This window comes from Polypterus senegalus, chromosome 8 (genome assembly GCF_016835505.1).
Source record: "Polypterus senegalus isolate Bchr_013 chromosome 8, ASM1683550v1, whole genome shotgun sequence".
Taxonomy (NCBI): domain Eukaryota; kingdom Metazoa; phylum Chordata; class Cladistia; order Polypteriformes; family Polypteridae; genus Polypterus; species Polypterus senegalus.
The window spans coordinates 78,959,105-78,982,433 of NC_053161.1; the positions used below are offsets into that span (position 1 = coordinate 78,959,105).

The 23,329-nt window shown below is 38.5% G+C and overlaps 1 protein-coding gene across 1 annotated transcript in view; it reads left to right on the forward strand.

Moving 5' to 3' along the window:
• The window catches only part of kin (Kin17 DNA and RNA binding protein), an 82,903-nt gene that overhangs the window by 24,757 nt on the left and 34,817 nt on the right, over positions 1 to 23,329 (forward strand). Inside the window, exons 5-7 of the mRNA XM_039761318.1 lie at positions 21,096 to 21,277; positions 22,466 to 22,514; positions 23,003 to 23,060. Coding sequence (XP_039617252.1) covers positions 21,096 to 21,277; positions 22,466 to 22,514; positions 23,003 to 23,060 — 289 coding nt within the window. The remainder of the gene's footprint in view (positions 1 to 21,095; positions 21,278 to 22,465; positions 22,515 to 23,002; positions 23,061 to 23,329) is intronic.

A 23,329-nucleotide genomic window follows, 5' to 3' on the forward strand; every position in this document is an offset into this window, starting at 1 on the left:
ATATATACACATATATACATATCTACATATATATATATACAGTATATAGCAAAATCCCCGCGATTCGCAGCAACGAAGAACCTATATCTATAGATATATATAAATATATATCTATATCTCTAGATATCTATCTATATCTATATATATATATACAGTATATCTATCTTATCTATCTATATATCTATCTATATCGATCTCTATATATCTCCCTTGGGATGCGAGCAGCTGTTGCTGGGGGTGCCAGAAAATTGTCATCACGAAGCAGAGCCTTACTGGAAATTTGAGGCATTTGAATGGAAATCGGAGATCAGAGGGTATAACGGTGATGCGAGGAATACATTCAGAGTGTTTTTTTGTGTAGCTGCCTTCACACAGCTTCTCCACGGCTTTATAAACGAACGCCATATAAGGCCATCGTATCTCCTTGCCTCGCGGTTCTGTACTGTTTTATTGTTCGTTTATTACAATTGTTATAGTTATTGTGTAGCTATTTGAGACTTACTTTACTGTTCAGGAACCCATTTCCTTTATTTAATCCGCAGCTTGTACGCTATTTTTTGTTCGTTTATTACGATTATAGATATTTATCGATTCCCTTCTTTAGCTGACTGCCTGCTCATATAAGGCGCTCCGCTGGTTTTTTGTGAAGCTGCCTTTACATAGCTTCTCCGCTGTTTTATAAATGAACGACATATAAAGCCATCCTTTTTCCTAGCTTTACCAAGGATGTTGCCTTTTTATTTAATTCATGGGTTCTCCGCTGTTTTATTGTTCGTTTATTACGATTACTATAATTTTCCCTGAGACTTATTAATTGTCATCGCGAAGCTGAGCCTTACTTAAAATTCGAGGCATTTGAATTGAAATGGGAGATCAGAGGGTATAATGGTGATGCGAGGAATACATTCAGAGTGTGGCGCTCTGCTGTTTTTTTGTGTAGCTGCCATACCACAGCTTCTCCGCTGCTTTATGAACGAACGCCATATAAGGCCGTCGTTTTTCCTTGCTTCGCGGTTCAGTACTGTTTTATTGTTTGTTTATTACGATTGTAATGGTTATTGTGTAGCTATTCAAGACTTACTTTACTGTTCAGGTACCCATCTCCTTTATTTAATTCGCAGCTTGTATGCTATTTTTTGTTTGTTTATCACGATTATAGATATTTATCGATTCCCTTCTTTAGCTGACTGCCTGCCCATATAAGGCGCTCCGCTGGTTTTTTGTGAAGCAGCCTTTACACAGCTTCTCCGCTGTTTTATAAACGAACGACATATAAAGCCATCCTTTTTCCTTACTTTACCAAGGATGCTGCCTTTTTATTTAATCCACAGGTTCTCCGCTGTTTTATTGTTAGTTTATTACGATTATTATAGTTCTCTTTATATATCACGTTGTCAGTTCAGCACTCTGGTTGTAATATGACAAAGCTGCGCAAGCTCACTCTTGAGAATGCAGCGTATAGTTGTCCAGGAGAAAAGCAATCTTGCCTAAAATTAATGGCAACCTTTTGTAGGGTCTGTCCCTGAGACTTATTACTTCTCATCGTGAAGCAGAGCCTTACTATAAATTGGAGGCATCTGAATTGAAATGGGAGATCAGAGGGTGTAACGGGGATGCGAGGAATACATTGAGTGTGGAGAAAATCTAGAGACAGCGTGTGTATTAACTTGTGGATTTTTCTGTGAGTATTTGGTGGCAGCATGACGCAAGACCGCGTACGTGTGGAGCTCAACTCGGAGCATATTCTTTTCCTACCTTGTCAATTGTGTAATGCGTTTTTTAAACAGGTTTGATGCATGGAAGTGATCACTCGTACTGCATTCAGTCAGTTCACATGAGCTGCTCTCTTGTGTGATATTGCGATGTCCACGGTTTTATTTAATGTTAGCTAAGACCCACCACTTAAAAGTTTTTTGCTACAGCAATTTTAACTCTATTACAAAGTGATCCAAAGTCTCGTTTATACCTTGTGTCTTCTCATTAAACTTGTATCTCACGAATAAAGTATTCGGCGTTTTCCTTCAGCGCGCTTTGGGAGCTCTTCCTTCTTTTCTACGTACTGTGGTCACAGTCAGTTCACGTGATTTACGTGGGAGGCGTGATGATGTCACACGCAGCTCCGCCCCCCAGTGGCCATCGAGCTAACGTTCATTACAGTATATGGAGAAAAATAGGTTCCAGTTATGACCATTACGTGTAGAATTTCAAAATGAAACCTGCCCAACTTTTGTAAGTAAGTTGTAAGGAATGGGCCTGCCAAATTTCAGCCTTCTACCTACACGGGAAGTTGGAGAATTAGTGATGAGTGAGTGAGTCAGTGAGGGCTTTGCCTTTTATTTAGTATAGATATAAAGATGTAGAGTAGTGGGGATGGAGCAGAGTTATTTTCTCAGCTTTCTTTGATTTTCTTTGATTAACAGTTTTTGTCTAAGAGTACATCATTTTGTCTCATCATGGGTTGTTTCGCAATGTTGAATTTCAAAATGCCAGGTTTTGTTTTTTTCAGGTTTATTTTCATCAAGGCCCTTTTCTGTGAGATTTATAGAGCCCCAAAGAGGTGTATGGTGTGGCCAAACCCTTAAGAAGCAATGTACTTTTCTTTCAGCTTAAATTCCAAATCATCCTTTCTCTGAGTTTTGCAGATACAAAATCCCATGCAAAACAAAGTTTAGCATCAGTTTCATTAAATCATATCCAGAAGAAACCCTGCTGTTTATCTCACCACTATGTATTTTTTGTGAAGCTATAGTGTACATAACCAACTGTATGAGATTTGGGCTGATGAAGACTGTCATGGCCTGATCTGTGGTAGTCAAACATGTAGATTGAAGTTTCATTGCCCCGAGCACACTTTTTATTTATTTATTTTATTTTTTGGTTATCAAAGTAAAGACTTACATTTTTGAAAAAGTCAGTGTTGTTTTACAGTTAAATGTTTTTACTAAGTGTGATAGAGATAAGCCTTGATTAAACAGAATAAAATGCAATTGTTTGGAGCGTGCTGACTGTCTTTTCAGAATATGGTAGAAAGAGAATGACTGAACAAGGAGTTAGTAACGTTTATTGTTTGATGGTAGACCTTTATTTAAGTCCATTTTAAGCTTTGGTGCCAATAGAACATTGGGCCTGAATACTTTTTAAGACATTGTAAAATATGTACACAGCATATATTTATATGTAAACAGTACGTGTATACTTGTTTTATGTATGTATGTGTTTGTTTGTATATACAGTCTCTTCAGAAAGTATTCATGCCTCTTCACTTTTTACACATTTTATTATGCTACAGACTTATGATAAAATCATTTAAATCATTTTTTCCCTCATCAAGCAACACTCATTTCCTTTAGTATGACAAAGCAAAAACAGGGTTTTTAGGAATTTTTGCAAATGTATTAAAAATACTGAAATATCATATTGACACAGATCTTCAGTCACTTTGCTTGGTACTTTGTTGAAGCACGTTTGGCAGCGACTACAGCCTGGAGTTTGTCTAGGACACAACCAACTTTACAAACCTGGATCTGAGGATTTTCTTCTGCAATTCCCTGTCGATCCCCAAGAATGGAGCACTCATTCCAAATGAACTCTGCCACTCCTTTGTTGTCATTGTTTTGTACTTAGAGTCATTATCTGTTCAAAGTTGAATCTTCAGCCAAGTCTGAGGTTCAGAGCACTCTGGAGCATGTTTTCATTAAGGATTTCTCTGTAGTTTGCTCTGTTCGGCTTTTGCTAGTCTTCCAGTCCCTAAATCTGAAAAACAACTCCTCAGCAAGACGCTGCCACCACATCCTTCACTTCTAATAATTAATAATTATTTTTTACATTTATGTAGCACTTTTATCACTATTCAAAGCTCTTTTCATAGTGAGTGGGGAGCTACTTCAACCATCATTTAGTGTAGCATCCACCTGGATGATGCAATGGCAGTTATTTTTGTGCCAGTGTGCTCATCACATCACCGCACATTAGCAGTTAGGTGGTGAAGTGGTGTGTGTGTGTGTGTGTGAGAGAGGGAGAGCAAATTAGAGACAGATGACGATTGGGGGCCAGAATGACTATGTCATGGAGGGCAAATTAGCCTGGACATTGGGAGATGTAGAGATGATGAGTGGTGTCCAGTTTACCAATTCAGAGCCCTTTAGTGCTAAGGAGTGCTGCCATAAGATTAAAAGCACAAAATAAATGTGCCCCAGAAGTAAAGATAAACTTCCTTGTTCTTATCCATTAAATGTTTTAACTTGCTACAAAAAACATTTTAACCTGTGGGGGAAAAATCCATGCCTGAAGCTCTAAATTTTTTCATTGACTCACTTGCAGTTCATACATGCAGGCTGCATATAGCTTGTGGTTTTCTGTCCCCATGTGTAATAAAGCCAAAGAATTTCCAGATGCTTGGCATCATCCAACTAAACAACCTGCAGAAAACCTACTTGGAAGAATTGGCCAGAACAGTGTACAAAGCTTGAACATGCTTAACCCAAAATACTTAAAACTGCCAATTTTTCAAAAGGTCACTCTACAAAATATTCAAGTATGGGGATTAAATAATTAAAAAATGTCATATTTCACTTTTTTTTCTTCTTAACTTTTTTTTTTAAGCATGAAACAATGTCTTTAAAATAATTTAAAGTTTTAGTGCTTAGAAATAAAAATATCAAAGAAAACAAAATTTCAGTGAATTACAGAATTGGTCAGAAGCTTAAATATTTTCATCATTTAATGCATAAAATGTGTGTGTACAATCAATATTTATCCTGATTTTGTAAGTATCTTTTTTGTAAGTGTTATCTTTCTGCCAGAAACAATGAGAGTAATATCCACCTTCAAAGAACGTCATTACTATGGAAGGGCGCTGAAGGAGTCATGTCTGTTACAATTTAAAAAAATTTATATAAATGGAATGTTGAATTAACAAATGTGACACAATGCACTTATATAGAAAAGATAAATATCTGCTACGTTATGTACATTTGAAGCATTTGAGTCCAAAGATCAATTTTCACTGCAGGTGCATCCTTCAAAGCAGAAAAGAAAGTGACAGGTGTGCAGTGAAAGGAAAAGCTACAAGAATGGGCAAGATGAATTAGTTGAGAGAGAAGAAAGCATGTAGTGACTGAGGGATAAGGTCAGTAATATTCAAGAAATCATCACCCAGTATTTTTAATATAAACTTCACATTAGACATTTACATATACATAGGCCTTAATTCCTTTTTACTCATTGTACATGGAGTGTTTTGACCACAAAAGTAAGTAAAAAATGTTAAATTTAATTAGAAATTATTTTAAGGTGTTGTGGCTTGATTTAAGCAACTATAACTTACTTGTGATGATAAATGCAACACATTCCAAAGTGAAATATCATATTTGTTATATTTGAATATAGTTAAACTCAGCTTATTCTTCAGACAGTAGCTTTTTCCTTAAAAGTCAAATTTTTAACTCTCCTCCTTCTTATTGTTTAACACTTGTACTTGAAGGCCAGCTCTTGAGATGATGTTGGTGGTCTTCTGCAAAGCATTCACAGGCCCATACAGCTTCTCCATTAGTGGGATGTTTCTTAGCCAAGTCTCTTCTCTCAGACATACGCACATGGAGAATAGCACAAGGTGCATCTCCCTGTGCACGTGTTGCCTCAGTCTGTCATGTTCAGTCCTTAGATGAAAATGAATCAACAGTCTGGTCTGCGCCACTGATGGTAACCGCCCTGTGGCAGTGGTATTTTATACGAATACCTAACAGATTGTGTTTTTTGTTTTTCTGTGTCTTTATCTGCTTCTAGTTTTGCCAGTCTATCTGCTTCTTCATACTCTTTTAATACTACAATATGAGAGGATCCACTGTAGGACTGTTTTGAAATATTTGATGTCCTGCAGTGTTTTTTTTTTGGGGTAAGAAACTAGGAGACTTTGCCCCCTGCTCGCTTTGCTTGCCAACCCCCGTTTTTGTTTTTCTGGATACACACTTTTAAGATTTTTTTTTTCTTTGATTTGATGCTATTTCATTAGTTTTACTTTTATTTCAGAACTTCTGTAAAAACAATATTTGTAATCTTTCAAGTCCCAATGTGCTGAATCTTTTTAAAGAGGTCAGTGAGACATGTGTTTAATGACTTTGTACCATAATTCAGGATAGGTTTCATCCAAGCTCAGATTGGCAAGCCCAAGTTCAAGCGCAAGTTACGGCCTTTCAGAGACTGACCTGGATCAGATATTACATCGTCCCCGGCTGAGAGCGAAATGGGGAACAAATATACGAGTGTGAGTGACGCAGGTCATGGTAGCTCGCTGATTGGAGAAGATCATCTGAAAGTGGAAAAGGCCTTGCAGTCTGCGCTTTCAACTACTCCACGCGAGCCGTGAACACCGGCTTCATTAGAGCCCACCGCCTCGCCTACGGTGCACGAAAGCAGAATTGATCTGACTGAACTGAAGGTGATGATCGCTGAGCTCATGCAAGAGATAAAGAAAGATATAAAGAAAAGCGAGAAGGCAAATGAGAAGGCAAGGGAAAAAGCAAATGAGAACCTGCGACAGGAGCAGCAACAGGATAATAAAGACTTGGAGAAACGCATATGTGTTCGCTTTGAGGCAGTCTTTAAAGCTATGCTGGGTAAATTTGAAGAGCACATTCAGGAAACCTCGTTTAAACTGAGCACACTTGCTGATCAACTGGAGAATGTCAAGGAGACATTCATGACTCAGATTGAAACAGCCGAAAATCTAGCTGCCAGTGCTGAAGAAAAAGCAACAACTGCCAACTCCAAATGCAAAAAACTCGGAGACAGACTTGCTGCTTTGGAAGATGGAAGCAAAAGGAATAATATTAGAATCGAAGGTCTACCTGAGAATCGAGAAAGTCCAAACCCAGTGAAATTCGCAGCTTAACTATTTTCTAAAGTAATTGGAGAGGACTTTAAAGCAGATTCTGAAATAGCAGCGGCTTATCGCGTATGCGGATCAAATACCGTTAGACTTGGATCTTTTATTATTCGCTTCGAGAAATTATTATTTAAGCTAGAGGTGATGGCACTCCTCAGATACAAGCAAGAGATTATATATGAAAATAACCACATTCGTATCTTCCCTGATTTCTCTCCAGCAACAGCTATTAAACGTGCAGCTTTCTATAACATCAAACAGCGGTTACGGCAAGCCAATATCAAATACAGCCTCTTGTATCCTGCCAAACTGAAAGTAGAACTGCAAGGTCAATTCTATTTCTTCGCCAGCAAAGAAGAAGCAGAAAAGGAACTAAGAAAGCTGATCCCGACACTATTCTGAAACACAATAGTGAGTCGTAGCCTGTCATAACATGGCAAGGATAAATAACATACTGCTTGATCTATTTGTTAAGGGTTTTTTATAATTATATATCCTTTTTATTACTCAGACGCTATCTGTTTATGTTTTAACTAGCAAAATACCCGCACTTCGCAGCGGCAAAGTACTGCCTTAAAATTTTTGTTAAGAAGAAAATTAAACCTTTTTAAACTGAGGGAAAATATACCAATAATTATTTGTTAAGGATCTCTTTGTATACCACATTGTCATTTCGTCCCTCCGGTTGTAATATGACCAAGCTGTGCGCTGAGCTAACTCTTGAGCAAGCAACGTACAGTTGGCCATGTGAACAGTAATCTTGTCTCAAATCTCACAGCTTGGATTGTTGCTGTCATAAATGGTTTGAGTTTCATGGTTTGTTTCAATTACGACAGTATTTGTAGGACTTGTGTTGAAGAGACATTCGGTATCTGTCAAGCATTGTAAGTATACAACCGGTTTCATCGATAACTTCACATCCAGCTTTTGAGAGTTTAAGCATTCATAAACATCAAAGTGTCCACTACTGAAATCGTCACCTGTCAATCTAAGATGTTTAAGAGGCATTGGCGGTTGTCGAAAGGTGTAAAATATTTGGCCATTTCGGTACACTTGAAAGCGACAACCGAACAATTCAGCGGCAGCCATCAACTCACATGCAGTTGCATAGGTGAAGGGCTTAAGCATTTCACTCTTATAGTGCTCCCGTGTAGTATAATTATCTCCTGTACCGTCATCAGTCCACACCTTGAACCTGTCCCAGTCATTCAATACATAAGACACAATGTGCCTCCAGATATCAAGAGTGAGCCTGATATAGCCATGCAATATGCAACACAGAGAATGGAAAAGGTAGGTGCCATCTCCGGGCATGGAAACCACTCGGTAAGTGACAGTTCTTTGATCGATGGTGATCACCTCGAAAGACATGTTAATGGGGGTACGGTTGGAATGATAAAGGAAATGGGTACCTGAACAATGTAAAGTAAGTCTAAAATACCTAAATAATAACTATAATCGTAATAAACGAACATTAAAATAGCGGAAAAGCTGTGGATTAAATAAAAAGGATGTAGTTATCTGCAGGGAGACGTGAATCCCGTGGCAAAGCAAGGAGGGAATATAGAGACCGGAGCGACGGACGGCCTTATATAGGCAGGCAGCCAACTACGTGGGAGGCGTTGGGATGGGGGACCCAACGCCGCCTCACACAGTGACCGAGCTGCAGGCTATGGACGTATATATATGCGTAAGTAGGATTCAGTTAAGCGTTGGGATCCAGCGTACTAAATTTCTTGAAGATGGGCCCATAAGTAACAAAGACCGTTGAAAAGTTCAATATGGCGGCCGATAGTGCCGTCATACCACCGAAATAAGTACGTACATTGGTTTCGGTTAGCGCAGGAAAGCCGCCTAGCAAATTTCGTGAAGATGGGGCCATAAATAAGAAAGTTCAACATGGCGAACGCTGTTGACCGTTATGGCCGTTACGCATAGAATTTCGAAATGAAACCTGCTTAACTTTTGTAAGTAAGCTGTAAGGAATGAGCCTGCCAAATTTCAGCCTTCTACCTACACGGGATGTTGGAGAATTAGTGACATTTGGAAAATTCAATATGGCGGCCGATAGTGGCATCATACTACCAAAATAAGTACGTACATCGGTTTTGGTTAGCGCAGGGAAGCCACCTACCAAATTTTGTGAAGATGGGGTCATACTTCTACCTACACGGGAAATTGGAAAATTAGTGACGTTGGAAAGTTCAATATGGCGGCCGACAGTGGCGTCATACCATCGAAGTAAGTATGTACATCGGTTTCGGTTAGCGCAGGGAAGCCGCCTACCAAATTTCGTGAAGATGGGGCCATAAATAAGAAAGTTCAACATGGCGGATGTTGTCGACCGTTATCAACAGTTATGACCGTTACGTGTAGAATTTCGAAATGAAACCTGCTTAACTTTTGTAAGTGAGCTGTAAGGAATAAGCCTGCCAAATTTCAGCCTTCTACCTACACGGGAAGTTGGAGAATTAGTGATGAGTGAGTGAGTGAGGAATTTGCCTTTTATTAGTATAGACTAGCAAAATACCCGCGCTTCGCAGCGGAGAAGTAGTGTGTTACAGAAGCAATGAAAAGAAAAGGAAAGATTTTGAAAATAACGTAACATGATTGTCAATGTAATTGTTTTGTCACTGTTGTGAGTGATGAGTGTTGCTGTCATATATATATATATATGTATATATTTACACACACACACATAAACATATATATATATACATATCTATACATATACACATATATATATATATATACATACACACACATATATACACACAAATACATATATATATATATATATACACACACACACATATATATACATATACATACATATCTACATATATACACACACAGCTATTTCGTATCAGTGCAATACGCTGCTTGTTAAAACGGATAACTCTCTCCGCTCTTACGTGCAAATCTGCGTGGATATTATGAACTATCGTATTTGTTCAAGTTCTACTTAAATTTTAAATAGAAGGAATTTTTATTTAGTCGACAGAAATATCTTTGGTAGGAATGGTAAAAACAGACTGGAATATTATTCGTGAATAAATCAACTCAAACCTTAAACAACTTATAATATTTTGCTCTCCATAAAAATGTATCCTGTCTAAATTATACAAGTTAGAAATAAAGTAAACGTTAAAAGAACAAACATTCAAATTTCTTTACTCTTATGTAATTTTATATAAAAATAAACTTAGATTTTAAATATCCCAAAAGATTTTGCTCTCCATAAAAATATATCCTGTCAAAATTATACAAATTCAAATATGAACATGCTGCATAACAAAACCTGGAAATATAAATAAAATGTGTTCCTTTCAGCAATAACAAATCAAATCATTCAGTTGTCTTTGCTCATATGTCATTTTAGAGCTGGACGCCTGGCATCTTTTTTTGGCAACAGGTTCGTTTATGTTTGGTGTGAGGTTCTGTGTTGTGGAGATTCTCAGGATGGATTGCAGGTGCTCATCAGTGAGGCGACTCCTGTGTGCTGTTTTGTTAGTCTTTATCACTGAGAAGAGCTTCTCACACAGATATGTGCTACCAAACATGCACAAGGTTCGAGCCGCATGTAGACGGACTTTTTTTGTTCTTCAAAGTCACCAAAGCGCCGTGCAAGCTCAGTGCGCTCAGTTTATCAGCAAAGTGCGATTTGGGAACACCGTAGTGACGACTTGGTTTAACATTACTTGGCAACAGGGAAAGTGGTGCATTTGTGTCTCCCATAAAAGCAGCTTCACTTGAAATCACTTTGTGATTGTGCACGGGTAAAAACGTCCGCTGAAGTGTCAGATTCTTATTTAATTCTTTTGCTTTCTGTATCTTCTGCATTGCATTCAGGTTACCCTGATGTTTTGTCTCATAGTGCCGTCTTAGATTAAATTCTGTAATTACAGCCACATTAGCTCCACAAATGAGACACACGGGTTCAGTAAACATATACTCAGCCTCCCATCGGTTTTTAAAGGCTCTATTTTCAGAATCAACTTTTCTCATCAGCATCGTGTGAGCTAGCTTCGCAATAACTTGCAGCATCATAAGCTACACTTGATTAACGCGGTAAGTGTTCGGCAAGGCAGCTGAAGCGCTGCATTATGGGATCTGTAGTTTATTGTGTTACCAGCGCTTCATATACCCGGGCCATTAATAACAATAATACAGTATATAAAATGATCTCGCCCTTGAGTTTGACACATATGGACTAAATAGAACTTGAAAAGATATATTTTTTCAAATTTGATCGCGCAATTCAGATAGAGTTGACGCAAGACTACAGCCTGCATGCCTCAATAAGTCATCCTCCCCTCACTCTTACTTTTTTACCGTTCATCTAATGAATACACTGAGTATGGCTTTACCAAAACAATCATTGATGGCGAATAAAGTATCCATTATTCGAGTGTAGATCGGGATATATATATGCATATATATATATACCAGCGTATGACGCAGCGAGCGTAGTGTGTTAAAAAGCTAGAAAAGAAAAGGGAACATTTTAAAAATAACGTAACATGACTGTCAATATACAGTATTTGTTTTGTGAGTGTTACTGAGTGTTGCTGTCATCAAGGATTTGATTATCATTATTTCTTTCAATCAGGTTCGTATTTGTAGGATGTGTTGTGTTCAAGTTACATTCCGTGTTTGTCAATCGTTGTAAAGATGACAGGTTTCATTCATCGATTCGTTTCTTACTGCATCAATAAACAGCTCGTCTTCTTCTTTATCTGAGACCTGACACACTGCATGCACGGGTTTTTTTTACACTGTCTTCCTTTAGCGGGACATTGACTTTTTCCACCGTGTGCTTTGTTTCCGCAGTAGCTGGATTTATGAATATGCTTGTATGTATTAGACGCTTCATATTTTTTGCTGCCTTTTCAATTGTGTAATTCGGTTTTGTTCAGCTCTTTGGAACTGTTGCTTTTATCTGTGCACTCGTCCGTTCGTGAGCGCTTTCGGTGTACATGCATCGAAGGTTCCCAGCTGTGCTGGTGCCATCTCGTGCTATGTCCATGGCTGTATTTAATGTTACCTTAGTCCTGGCACTTAAAACTTTCTCTCGCAGTTTCGCTGAGTTTGTGTCAAACACCACCCTGACCATCTCATTTTCCTCTGCATAAGGACAGTCCTTCACCCGTGAATATTTAGTGGGAGTTTGCTATTGGATTGCCGCTGACGGACGGCCTTATATGGGCAGGCACTAAATTACAAACGCCAGCGACAGCCTGTCTATGAACTTAATTTAAAGTGTAGGTTTACATCGTGCTTTGTTTCCGAAGTAGCAGAACTCATGAACATGGTTGTATATGTCACTCGCTCGCTTCTTATTGTTTCGCTGCCTTCTCAATTATATAATGCATGTTTTCTTCAGCGCTTTTTGGAGGTCTTCCTGGTTTTCTATGTACTGCATGATTACGTGGGAGGCGTGATGATGTCACACGAAACTCCGCCCCCATGGCGTTCAAGCTCATCTCCATTACAGTAAATGGAGAAAAACAGCTTCCAATTATGACCATTACGCATAGAATTTCGAAATGAAACCTGCCGAACTTTTGTAAGGAAGCTGTAAGGAATGAACCTGCCAAATTTCAGCCTTCAGAAGTTGGAGAATTAGTGATGAGTGAGTGAGTGAGTGAGGGCTTTGCCTTTTATTAGTATAGATTTGCAATTCTGCATGCATTAAATTTTCTAAAATCAATTAGAAATTGTAGTCATTAATTGCAAATACAAGTAATGCAGTCTTTTATAAAATTCAAAAGTTCCAGAAAGTTTTTTTATTTAATTTTTTTTTTACATTGATGAAAACAAATGCTGTTACTGACCAAGTGCAAGAAATTGTTACAAATGTCATTTAATGTTAATTGAGTAATTACTGTAATCTTTTATAAACAATATATATGGAAAATTTTAAAACAAACTTTAAATTTAAAAGAACATTAATGTTTTATTTTTGTAACAGTTCAGATAAGTAATGCACAAACATACCACTAACACATTCAAAGGCTTTGCATAAATTCCATCAGTGCACTTTGCATTTTTTCTGAAAATAGAAGTTACAAAGGCATTTAAATTTATTTATTTTTGCAAGAAAGACAACCATGTCAATGTGTTTTTCTGCGAGACATGCTCTTGTTGGGCTGTAAATCGGTGTTGATACACGAAATACATATTCTGGAGCACAGCTGGATGAGTAGGAGCATGTGGGCGAGCTCTGACACTTTATACAATTGAGCCTTGAAAAGTTATAGCACCTTACATTTATATAGTAAATGTAATAAAGTAAAATTATTAAATCACACGTAATAAAATCAAGTAACATGCTATAGCAGCCCCCTACACAGCAACAGTTTAAAAATTGAGGGAGTGAAGAAGCCTTGGTGCTGAATACTGTTGCCCTTAAACAAACAGCACAGGAAAAAAGAACTGTCCTCCATGTAAAAGTAATTGGAGACACTTGTCTTAACAAATTAAACATTTAACTGATTACCAAAATATTTTAATCTGCAGAAAAAAAGCTGTCACATCCTTCAAATGCAACAGTTTACATGTTTGTTCTATTATTTCCTTAAGTTAGAAATAAGATACTTCTAGAAAATTCTTTGTATTGACTTGCATATTGATACTTTAAGCAGATCCAGGCAACTCATTAGGCAACAAAAGCAGCTGAGGGATGCTGTTTAGGTAAGATAAGAATTGTGTGCCCTAGACACCGAGGGGAATCATCCCCCAACCCCCGTTCTTGATGTCTCGTAGTACTGATTGCTCACTCTAGACATCGGGGGGCTCTGAACCAGTTGCCATATTAAAACATTTGAGTGAGTAAGTGAGGGGAAGCAGAGCAACTCTAGCCATCACGGACCAGAATTTCATTTGTAAATGTAGCTGCAGAAATGATACATTGAAAAATCAATATTGAAGTAATTTTAAATTGTTAATTTTGATATTAGTGATTTTTCAGTAGTTTTCGCAACCCTACCAGGCACTACAAATGTCCCGAGTTCCTGTAGTGGGAATGCTACAAAGGTTCCTGAGTTTCAAAAAAGGCCCTGGTTCCTGAAAAAATGTCCTGTGGTAGGAAAGCACATAATGGTGACCCCTATGTATGTCTGCTGACCTACAGAAATTATGTCACATTATCGTTGTGCCAGCCTTAAGTTTGGTGGAAATGTGATGGTGCATGTTTGGGGTCCGTGGCAGTGTGTAAGTTTTTAAATTTAATTTAATTTAAATTTAAATTTAAAATTAAATTTTAAATGCTGTTTGGTCCAGGCTTTGTGGGTGCAGGTGCTGATGTGGAGCAGGGCAGCCCTGGGGTGTTAATTGTAGAGTTGAGCTGATTGCTTGATTAGCAAGACTGTTCCCCATTGGCACTCCATGGAACAAAATAGGATGCCATACACACCATCTTAATTCTTTTACACAAATTAGTGTAAAAGAATCGTTGTTAGATACAAAGGAATAAAAAAGGGAGAGTCTGGAGGTTAAAGGCAAAGAATGGAAGAGAAGATGAGTCAGGTTTGTGGCAAAGCCACTGCATGGACAGGAGGCATGTGTTTCGGGACAATGCCCCAAGTGGAGCAAGCAGACGGTGCTCACGTGGTAGGGTCGCTCCTACTGAGCACCCTGGGAGCAGGAGCAACCAACTGCTCCGGGAAGTCCCACAGAACACCGAGGGATGGTGGTGGGTAATGGTATCGGAGACACAAGCTGGATAAAGGGTTGACTGCGCTTGTTAGAGGACATCTACTCTTGCTGAGGAGGAAGCAAAGGGTGAGCATAGGAGACATCTGTTTTGGAAGGAAGCACAAAGACTCTAGTCATTTTTTAGGCATGGATTCTTGCCGCATATTCTTGGATTTTACCTTATTTACTGGATGATTTTATTTATTTGCATTTTAACCTCCACTTGAGCATTGTTTCATATGTTATTTATTTATTGAAAGACTGCACTTTAATGTTTAAATGTGGTAATAAAAGCCATGTGCGCTTCGCACCACCTCTGGTTGTTGTGTCCTCATTGTCCAGTTCATCTCAGTTTCATGACTATCAATGACCCAGGTTCAAGAAGGAGTAGTATGCCAGCTGCAGGCAACATGGGCAACACAGGAAAGTGAGAAAAGTCTAGGTGCTCTCTTCTCTGTGTTAATGGTTAAGTACCAGCTACCTGATTTTCCCTTTACTGTGTCCCATTATGATTGTCACCACAGTCATATATATTTGGAGAGTTTCAAATTAAATTTGTGTCTGTTGTGAATTGGAGTCAGAAACATGACAGAATTGGTGTGAGGCCTTCAAAAGTGCCAGCACAGAAGACGCTGCTCCCAACCCAACCAGTCCCCAATTACTAGCTGAGGCTTCTGGCTAAAATAAACCCAAAATGGGGAAACTAGCTTTAATGCCTTTTACAGTTCCAAAATATCAAAAATGCCGCACAAGAGGTAGAAACTGTGAAACATCTGGCTTGATGGGATGATTCACAGTGCAGATTATTTATCAAATGAGAATATTTATTCAAAAAGGAACAGTATTATAAAAATGCTCTTAAGATTGAAAAAGGAGTTGCCTTAAAGGCATTTCAATGCAAACAAGTCCAGAAACATAATCTGTAAACAATAACCCAAAGTCACAGCAGAAAAAATGTCATAAAACCATTGAATATCTAAATAAAAACACAGTACTCATGGAACTCCAAACAACTTCAATACACCACTGCCTGAGGCCCTCTTTCCATGAACTTAAATAGCCAGAGGTGGGGTCTCAGGAGTGGTGAATTTGTGACCCACCTCTCCGGGTACTACCCACAGAATCTAAGGAATGGATGCTCATTTAAAGTGACAGTACATAATAATAGATTAATAAACAAAACTGACACAAGTACATGGAAATTAATTCAAAATTAACAAAAATAACAAGAAAGATGAAATATGAATAAACCCAATTTGATGTGTAACGGTGTCCCATTGCAAATGATTTATTCTTATATACTTAAAGTTGTTCCCTGCGGCTCCTCCCGCATAGTAGTGCAACAAGACAAACTTTGAAAATTAATAAACAAAAAAGTATTGCTAGCTAAGCACAGGCAAGTTACGCTCCAAAACACAGAGGTAGACCAACTCCCCACTCCTTTTTTTTCACGTGTCCTGTTCAGCTGTGAAGCAATCAGAATTGATGTCTGAATGCTGGCGACTAGCCTTACAGTTTTTCTCTCAGGTGGAGCGTTACAGCTTCTGCTGACGTCACGCCTGATACCAAAACTTTATTAAAAATATTTTTCGATGTTTTTAAGATTCGAACCAGACACGGAGACAAAAGTGAAAGAAAAAGAAGAGAGAGAAGGAAGAGATGGAGGTCAAGGGGGAAGGGGGGGTTTTCGTATAGAGGGGGAAAAAAAACAAACCACAAGACAAAAAACATTGCTGCATTAGCTACATGAAGATATATAAAAGTAAAAATGTTTGCTGACAATCATACAGTAATTATTACTAAGGCATTTAGGGCCAACCACAACCTTAGGTCATGTGCTGATGAAAATGTCCAAGTCATACTTATGAAATCACCATGTGAGCACCTGTGTGCGTACGCACGCTTGTATGTGTAAGGTTTCTCTATAGGAGCATCCAATAGTCAGTGTGAAGGGCCACAGACCTGCACCCAAAAACGTGCGGAAGATGGAGGGAGTTCCAAGCCCAGAGATCCAGAGGTCACTCCAGAGCGCGGAGACCCTAGGGAGGCCGTCACCAGAGAAGCCCCAACCCCCACTCGAGAGGCGCAGAGGATCACCCCGGGTGTCACAACCAGCAGCCGGCAGAGTCCCGGGAGATATCAACGGCAAGCCTTCAGGCCCTCCCGCAGCCGCTCTCCCCTGAGTCGGCCGGGCCCGGAACCCAGCAGCCCGGGACCCAACAGAGCCCAGGGAACCAGATCCCACCAGGCAGCCACCGGGAGCGACCAGACAGATGCTTAAAACAGGGGGAAGGTAGGCAAAGATGTTGTAGTATTGTCAGATGTCCCAGGAAAGCAGAGGAGTCCAAAACCCCACCTGACATATACAGTCACACACAAACACAGTCATACACTCCCTCCCTCATGCTCTCACATACACATACAACCCAAGACTTACAAGGATGTACGCCAGACACCCATTCACACTCCTCATACACACCCTACTAACTCTGGTCCCGGTGCTGCCGTACCTGAGGTGCAACCATTCCTGGACGTCAGAGTTAGCCCCGTTCCGCAGGGGTAATAGTGAGCAGGCACCCCCGTCCAACGCAGAGCAAAGCAACCCACCACTCCAGACCACAGGCAGACGGCCAGCTCCCACTCCTAGCCTCCAGCCCCGGGCAGCTAACTGAGAACAGAGGTGTAATAAGACCTCTAGTCTCCCTCCGCCTGCTCTAATGCAATGTTGGTGTGTGTTGATAAGGTGCTTTTTGTGGTTGGGGGGATGCGGGCAGTGCCGGCACCATGTGGCCTACACCAGCTGATGCCAACACACAGCCCCACTTCCCCCCCAAAACTCTCCGTGACTAGGTGCAGTTTAAAATTGGAAGTGGACACCGGCACTCGGAGTGAGGCTGAAATTTCCCCCCACCGGATGCCGTTGAGTGTGCCCACTCCCAAGGCCCTAAGTGTGCATTTGTGTGGAATGTTTTTTGTGGAAGTGTTTAATGTGCAAATAAAATTGGGGGGTAGGCTGCCACAGGACTGCGGAAATGGGATCCATACCCGCACCCCCTGACTTACCCACACCCCAAGGCCCTATGTGCATGTTTGTGTGATGATGTGAAGGAGCTGGAGGAGGGAAATGTCTGAGGATGGGGAGGAACAGTTCCTCCAACTCCCCACTCCTGATGTCACGCTTCCCCCTCCCCTCGGCCCACAGCCCCTGTCTCAGATTAGCACGAATATATCACTCCTACAAGCAAACTATAATTCTTGGCACGGTGATAGAAGTCGCAAAATCAACCAGAATATTCAAGCAAATTCTAGAAAAAAGCCCAATCTAAATTTGTTAAGTATCTTCTTGTTCTCTAGGTAAGCGGATGCATGATACATCCCGTGGCTGATGTGTGAGTGAGGAGGACCCCCCACCCCACCCCAATGCAAAAAAATCGGTACCACAAGCGAACTATGATAGCGTGAAGAGAGAGATCACAAAATCAACCGGAATGTTCAAGCAATTCTAGAAAAAAAAACAATATAAATCCAGTAGCTATTCTCTCGTGAAAAACGAGCAGACATACATGCAGTCAAACATTGGATTATACTGTGTGTATAAATATATATGTATGTATATGTGTATATTCATCCTGAATTTCCAATTTCTGAATACCTAAACTTTTAAGTGGTACTTTATCTAAAGCCTTCTGAAAATAAATATAAATATCATATGTATCTCTTATCATATTTATGTTGATGTTTAGGTATTAGGTGTTTAGGTTTAGGTGTTACACATAATTATTTTTTTCAACTTGTTTTTCTGGAGGTAAACAAATTTTCCAGTAGTGAACAAAGTTAAGCTTATTGGCTTATATTTTCTTAACTCAATTGCCACAGGATAATATTTGCTAGCGTCCAGTCTTTATGCATTTTCTCAGTGTGCAAAGATATTTGAAAAATGTGTCTTAAGGGTTTATATCTGTACTCACTTCTTTAAGCACTCAAGGATAAATATTTTCAGATCTTAGTGATTTGTTAGATTTTAGCCTATTTAATCTAATCAGTATTTCTCCTTATACAATTTCCAAATCACAAAGTATCTCCTTTGTTGTCCCTGTTACTTTTGTGAGGTTATCGACTTCTTCACAATAAAATACAAATTCAAACCATTGCTATTTCACTGTTGAGCTCACCTTTCATTTTTCTAATACTCTTCACCTCCTCCTTGACCATTCTTTTACTACAAAAATATTGAAAAGAATCTCTTTGGGCCAAGGTTTTGGCTACCAGCTTGCTATGCACAACACTAAATTGAAGTTGGACTATCACCCATCCCCTTCCACCAATAAGCCATACAATTTGCAGGAAGAGCATGTGTTGAGGTTATCAATAATACCGTGGACAGTAATTTAATTCATGCCTAAAAACATTAGTTCAAGTTTGCCATGTGTACAATGAAATTCTTGGTTTCATATCTACCACAGTCTAGTGACAGTAGTACATGTGGAAGACTAATTTTAGGGTATCAGCTTTCATCTTAAAGAAATTAAGGATTAATAAATGTCAGAAACTTTTGAAGGCATATCATTAAATCAGGTAAAGGTCAAGTGAACAACAAAATGTACTGAAGGTACATGTTCTTTGTTCAATTTCAGGTCATTGCAAGGTAGATGAAACACCTAAAGGCTGGTATATACAGTATAAACTCTAACATTCAAAGTTATTGTCTGTTTTTACCTGCATTTTTATTACTCTTTAATATTGTGTTTTGTATCAGTATGCTGCTGCTGGATTATCTTATCAATCTATCTTATCTATCTATCTATCTATCTATCTATAAATGAGATGACTAAGAAATCAGCAGATGTTCTACAAAGAGCCAGAATGGACAATTGTTATATGTTTAGAAATTTGAAGGGTGGTAGCTTATCTCAAAAGGTATAAAAAGAACCAGAATATAATATAATAGATTTTTCTTTTATATAAGTCATTTGGGTGTAAACCAACAAACCAACCAGAGTAAATGTATGGATTGATTGACACTGTATGTAAATTCAATAGTTTATAAAAGGAACCTATATTCTTTGTTTCTCTGATTATTCTGACCATGCTGTAACAGACTGCCCTCTAAAGCATTTTGCCAAGGAGTAATTAAAAGATACAATGGTCAGCTTTTCTCCTGCCTGATTACTGAATTGTCCTGTTAGAGGAAATTTCTACAGCAGTTTTTGGCACCCATTAAGGTGTTCCGTACACCGGAGGAAACTCCCAGCAGAATCTCAAAAGATGTGAAGCCAACGATGCGAAATTGGAACGGACTTGTTCCCGTTTGCGTGGGATTCCCCTCTGGAAGACATGGTCGTCGGACCTGAAATGGTAATTATATATCTCTCTATTATAAAAAAAATCTTGGTGGAACGGAGACCAGGGAGACGAGACATGATCTTCTTGGAAGACATTTTAAAGACCCACGAGATGAAAGAGATTGGCCACAGAGCGTCTCGTGGGGACCTTAAGCATGAGACTTGGTGCTAAGAGATTGCAATTTGACATCACGCGAGAGACACTTTAATGTCACGCAAGACAAGGCAGTGAGACAACATTTAAAACAAGTTCACGGACATCTAACCAAGCAGTTATTGGAATGCTTTTGGCAGACAGACATCATGTGCTCCCAGCTTTTAAATCAACGACAAGCAGAACATGCAGCTTTCCAGCAGCAGCAGGAAGCCAGCAGATGATTCAACCGCTTCTCCTTAGTGTGCGTTCAGCTAATACATCCCCCAAACCACCACCCTTTCACTTCGCGAGCGGCAGAGATGCAAAGTGGCAAAAGGACAGCTTCTGTACAGGCTTCGAAATGATCAATGCAAAGTGTGACAAGCAGAAAACGCACCTCGCCTGCAGCAACAAGCCAGCAGATGATCCGACTGCAACTCCTTAGCGTGTGTTTAGCCCCCCTTCAACAACGCGAGCAGCGTTATACGTCCTGCGAGAAAGAGATTTAACCACGTCCGGGGCCGGAAATAATGGACAAGTATTGTTTTTACAAAAAGTGTAAAGTAAAAGTGAAAATAATACATATTTTATAATTCCCATGAAGATAACAATCTCTTTAAATTGTATATCCGGTAAACCAAACCCAGGGTGGGCGAGCCGAAGCAAGCAGGGGGAGGAGCTCCCTAGTATTTATAAAGTATAAACTAGAGACATTCATCTTTGTGTCATTGTGAAAAGGCAAAAAAAGTAACTGTGTAAAGTGACTGAGAATTTTAATACTGTTTGCCCTTTAAGAAAGTGTGTGTTATACATTTCCTAAACAGAAGGTTAGCTGTGTATCCATAATCTATGTTGACTTCGACTCTCATGTGGAGAATTTTTGCTTTCTTCAGATGTCTGGATTTAAAGGTAAAACCATTCTTAAGTAAACCTGCAGCTGGTGTAGCAGTTCAAAATTTACTGCTTTAGTATGGCAGAGAGCAATTTTTAGTATTCTTATCCTGGTTAAGTGTTTTTGTTCTTTGTTCAATTTCAGGTCATTGCAAGGTAGATGAAACGCCTAAAGGCTGGTATATACAGTATATTGACAGGGACCCAGAGACAATACGTAGGCAAGAAGAGCTGGAAAAGAGAAAAAAACAGGACCTTGATGATGAAGAAAGAAGTGCAAAATTTATTGAGGAGCAAGTTCGGCGAGGAAAGGAGAAGAAAGATGAAGTAAGTATTGCTTTTGTAAGTAGCTTTAGTACAGCTAGATATTGTTAAATATACATGTAAACAAAATACAAAGTGTAATATATACTTCATTAAATAAACATATTTTATGATTAAGTCATTAAAAAATATAGACAGTGGAAAGTGACTATTGGATTTAGTTATTTTAATTTAAACAATTACTGCTTTAATTGATTGATATTGATTTAAATGGTGGAATTTGAGTCAGTAATATTCTATTACATAGGTATTTGTTAACAGGCCTGTACAATTTATTAAATTTAATTAATCTATGGAACTGGATCTCCATGACCCTGAACTGAATAAATGGGTAGAAAATGGCTTACTAAAAGGATAGACACTTAAAAGCTGCCCCCTCCCCAAATGTTTTCTAATAGACCTTCTATAGTGGACATACTGTAACTCCCATTAATATCCACCATTGAGACAAAAAAGCATGAAGTAAATGATCGCGTCCAGAATTTGTCCACCAGTAGCAGGCTTTTAAAATAGCAGTGGAACAAATAAATGTAATGTTTGATGTCTTGCCATCAACTCTCAACTCCCATTCTTAAAAGAAAAGTAGAGCTCTGTGTGTCCTCAAATTCCCTGCCTTACACAAAATTATCTGTCACCATTTTTACAACTTTTCCTTCTGTAAGCTTCTTGTCTTAATTTCACTCACTTTTTTCCCCATTGTTTACTGACATGTTTCCTCCTTGTTTGTTTTTTTATTTATTTTGTTTTTTCAACCTTATTCATTAGTATTACATCTTTATTCCTCTCAATGCTTTGGGTATTGCTTGTTCCTCAGACGGGAAGGCATTCCAAATTCCATAAACCTGCAGTGCAACACATAATCCCAAAAACCAATATCCAAGAAAATATAATATGTAAACATGATATTGAATAGTGCAAAATAAGGATTCAAAGAAGTAGAAATTGGAGTTTGTTCTGTAATATTGTAACTGCTGACAGCTCTTTAGTTTCCCTGTCCAACTTGGAAAGAAAGGGGCAAACTAATTAGTTTGCATACAAATGATGCCCATAATTCATTTAATCATTTTCCTACTTGCATGTATTTGACAAGTTAAATTAGAAAAAATATACTTTATTAGAAATATGTGATAATTAAGAACCATTTTTAATACTAAGGAATTTTCCAGTTTTATGTAAATGATTTATTTCTAGGATGTTCCTGTGTTTACAGAATTAAAAAGATCAAATGAAGAAGAAAAGGGTAAGTTGAAATATCAGCTTTTTTTTAATCATTTAAATTTATCATTTAATTTACAGCTTTCTTACCAGTATTTTTGTAAATTGAAAAGTTGCATATCTAAAATGGAACTGATACTATTGTTGAAAAAATTGCTGAAAGAGCAACAACTAAAATATGACTGTCAAGAATCTAGTAATGGGCGACTAGAAATGTGACACTAGTATGTATATTCTGTTAATTGGGGGAAAAAAAATCTGTATTCTTTAGCATGCTAAAACCTTTACTTCAGTTGGTTACTATAAATTGTAGTGATTTGAGAGAAAAAGTATAGTGGTGGTTGTTTGCATAAATGTGCCAGGAATTAATTGATATGCTAGTTTAGGGTAGCTCTGGTGTTGAACCTTGCTGTACTGCACATAAGCAATTATTGTTTTCATTCTCTTCTTCATTACCATTACAGAGAATGAAATGAGTAATGTTGAGTATTCTGTTTTTCTTTTCTTTTAAAGTTGCATTCATGTTAAACATGGGACCAAGTACTTCAGCATCTCTTTCATCAAAGTCAAGGTTAGTTGGTCTTACCTTAGTTGGAATTGCACTTTACATTGAAAGTATGTGATATTTTTCTTTTTAATACATAACAAACTTTCTTCTAGTAGAATATAACTGAGGGACTTGATATTCCATTGACATTATTGCTTTATCATATGTTTCAGCATTATTAATGAAAATCTCAGTCAATTTATATTTACAAAGATGAGACACTTTTTCTGTGCATCCATGATCTTAGATTATAGATAGGCCTGAGTAGCCAAATATTATTTTGTATTTTACCC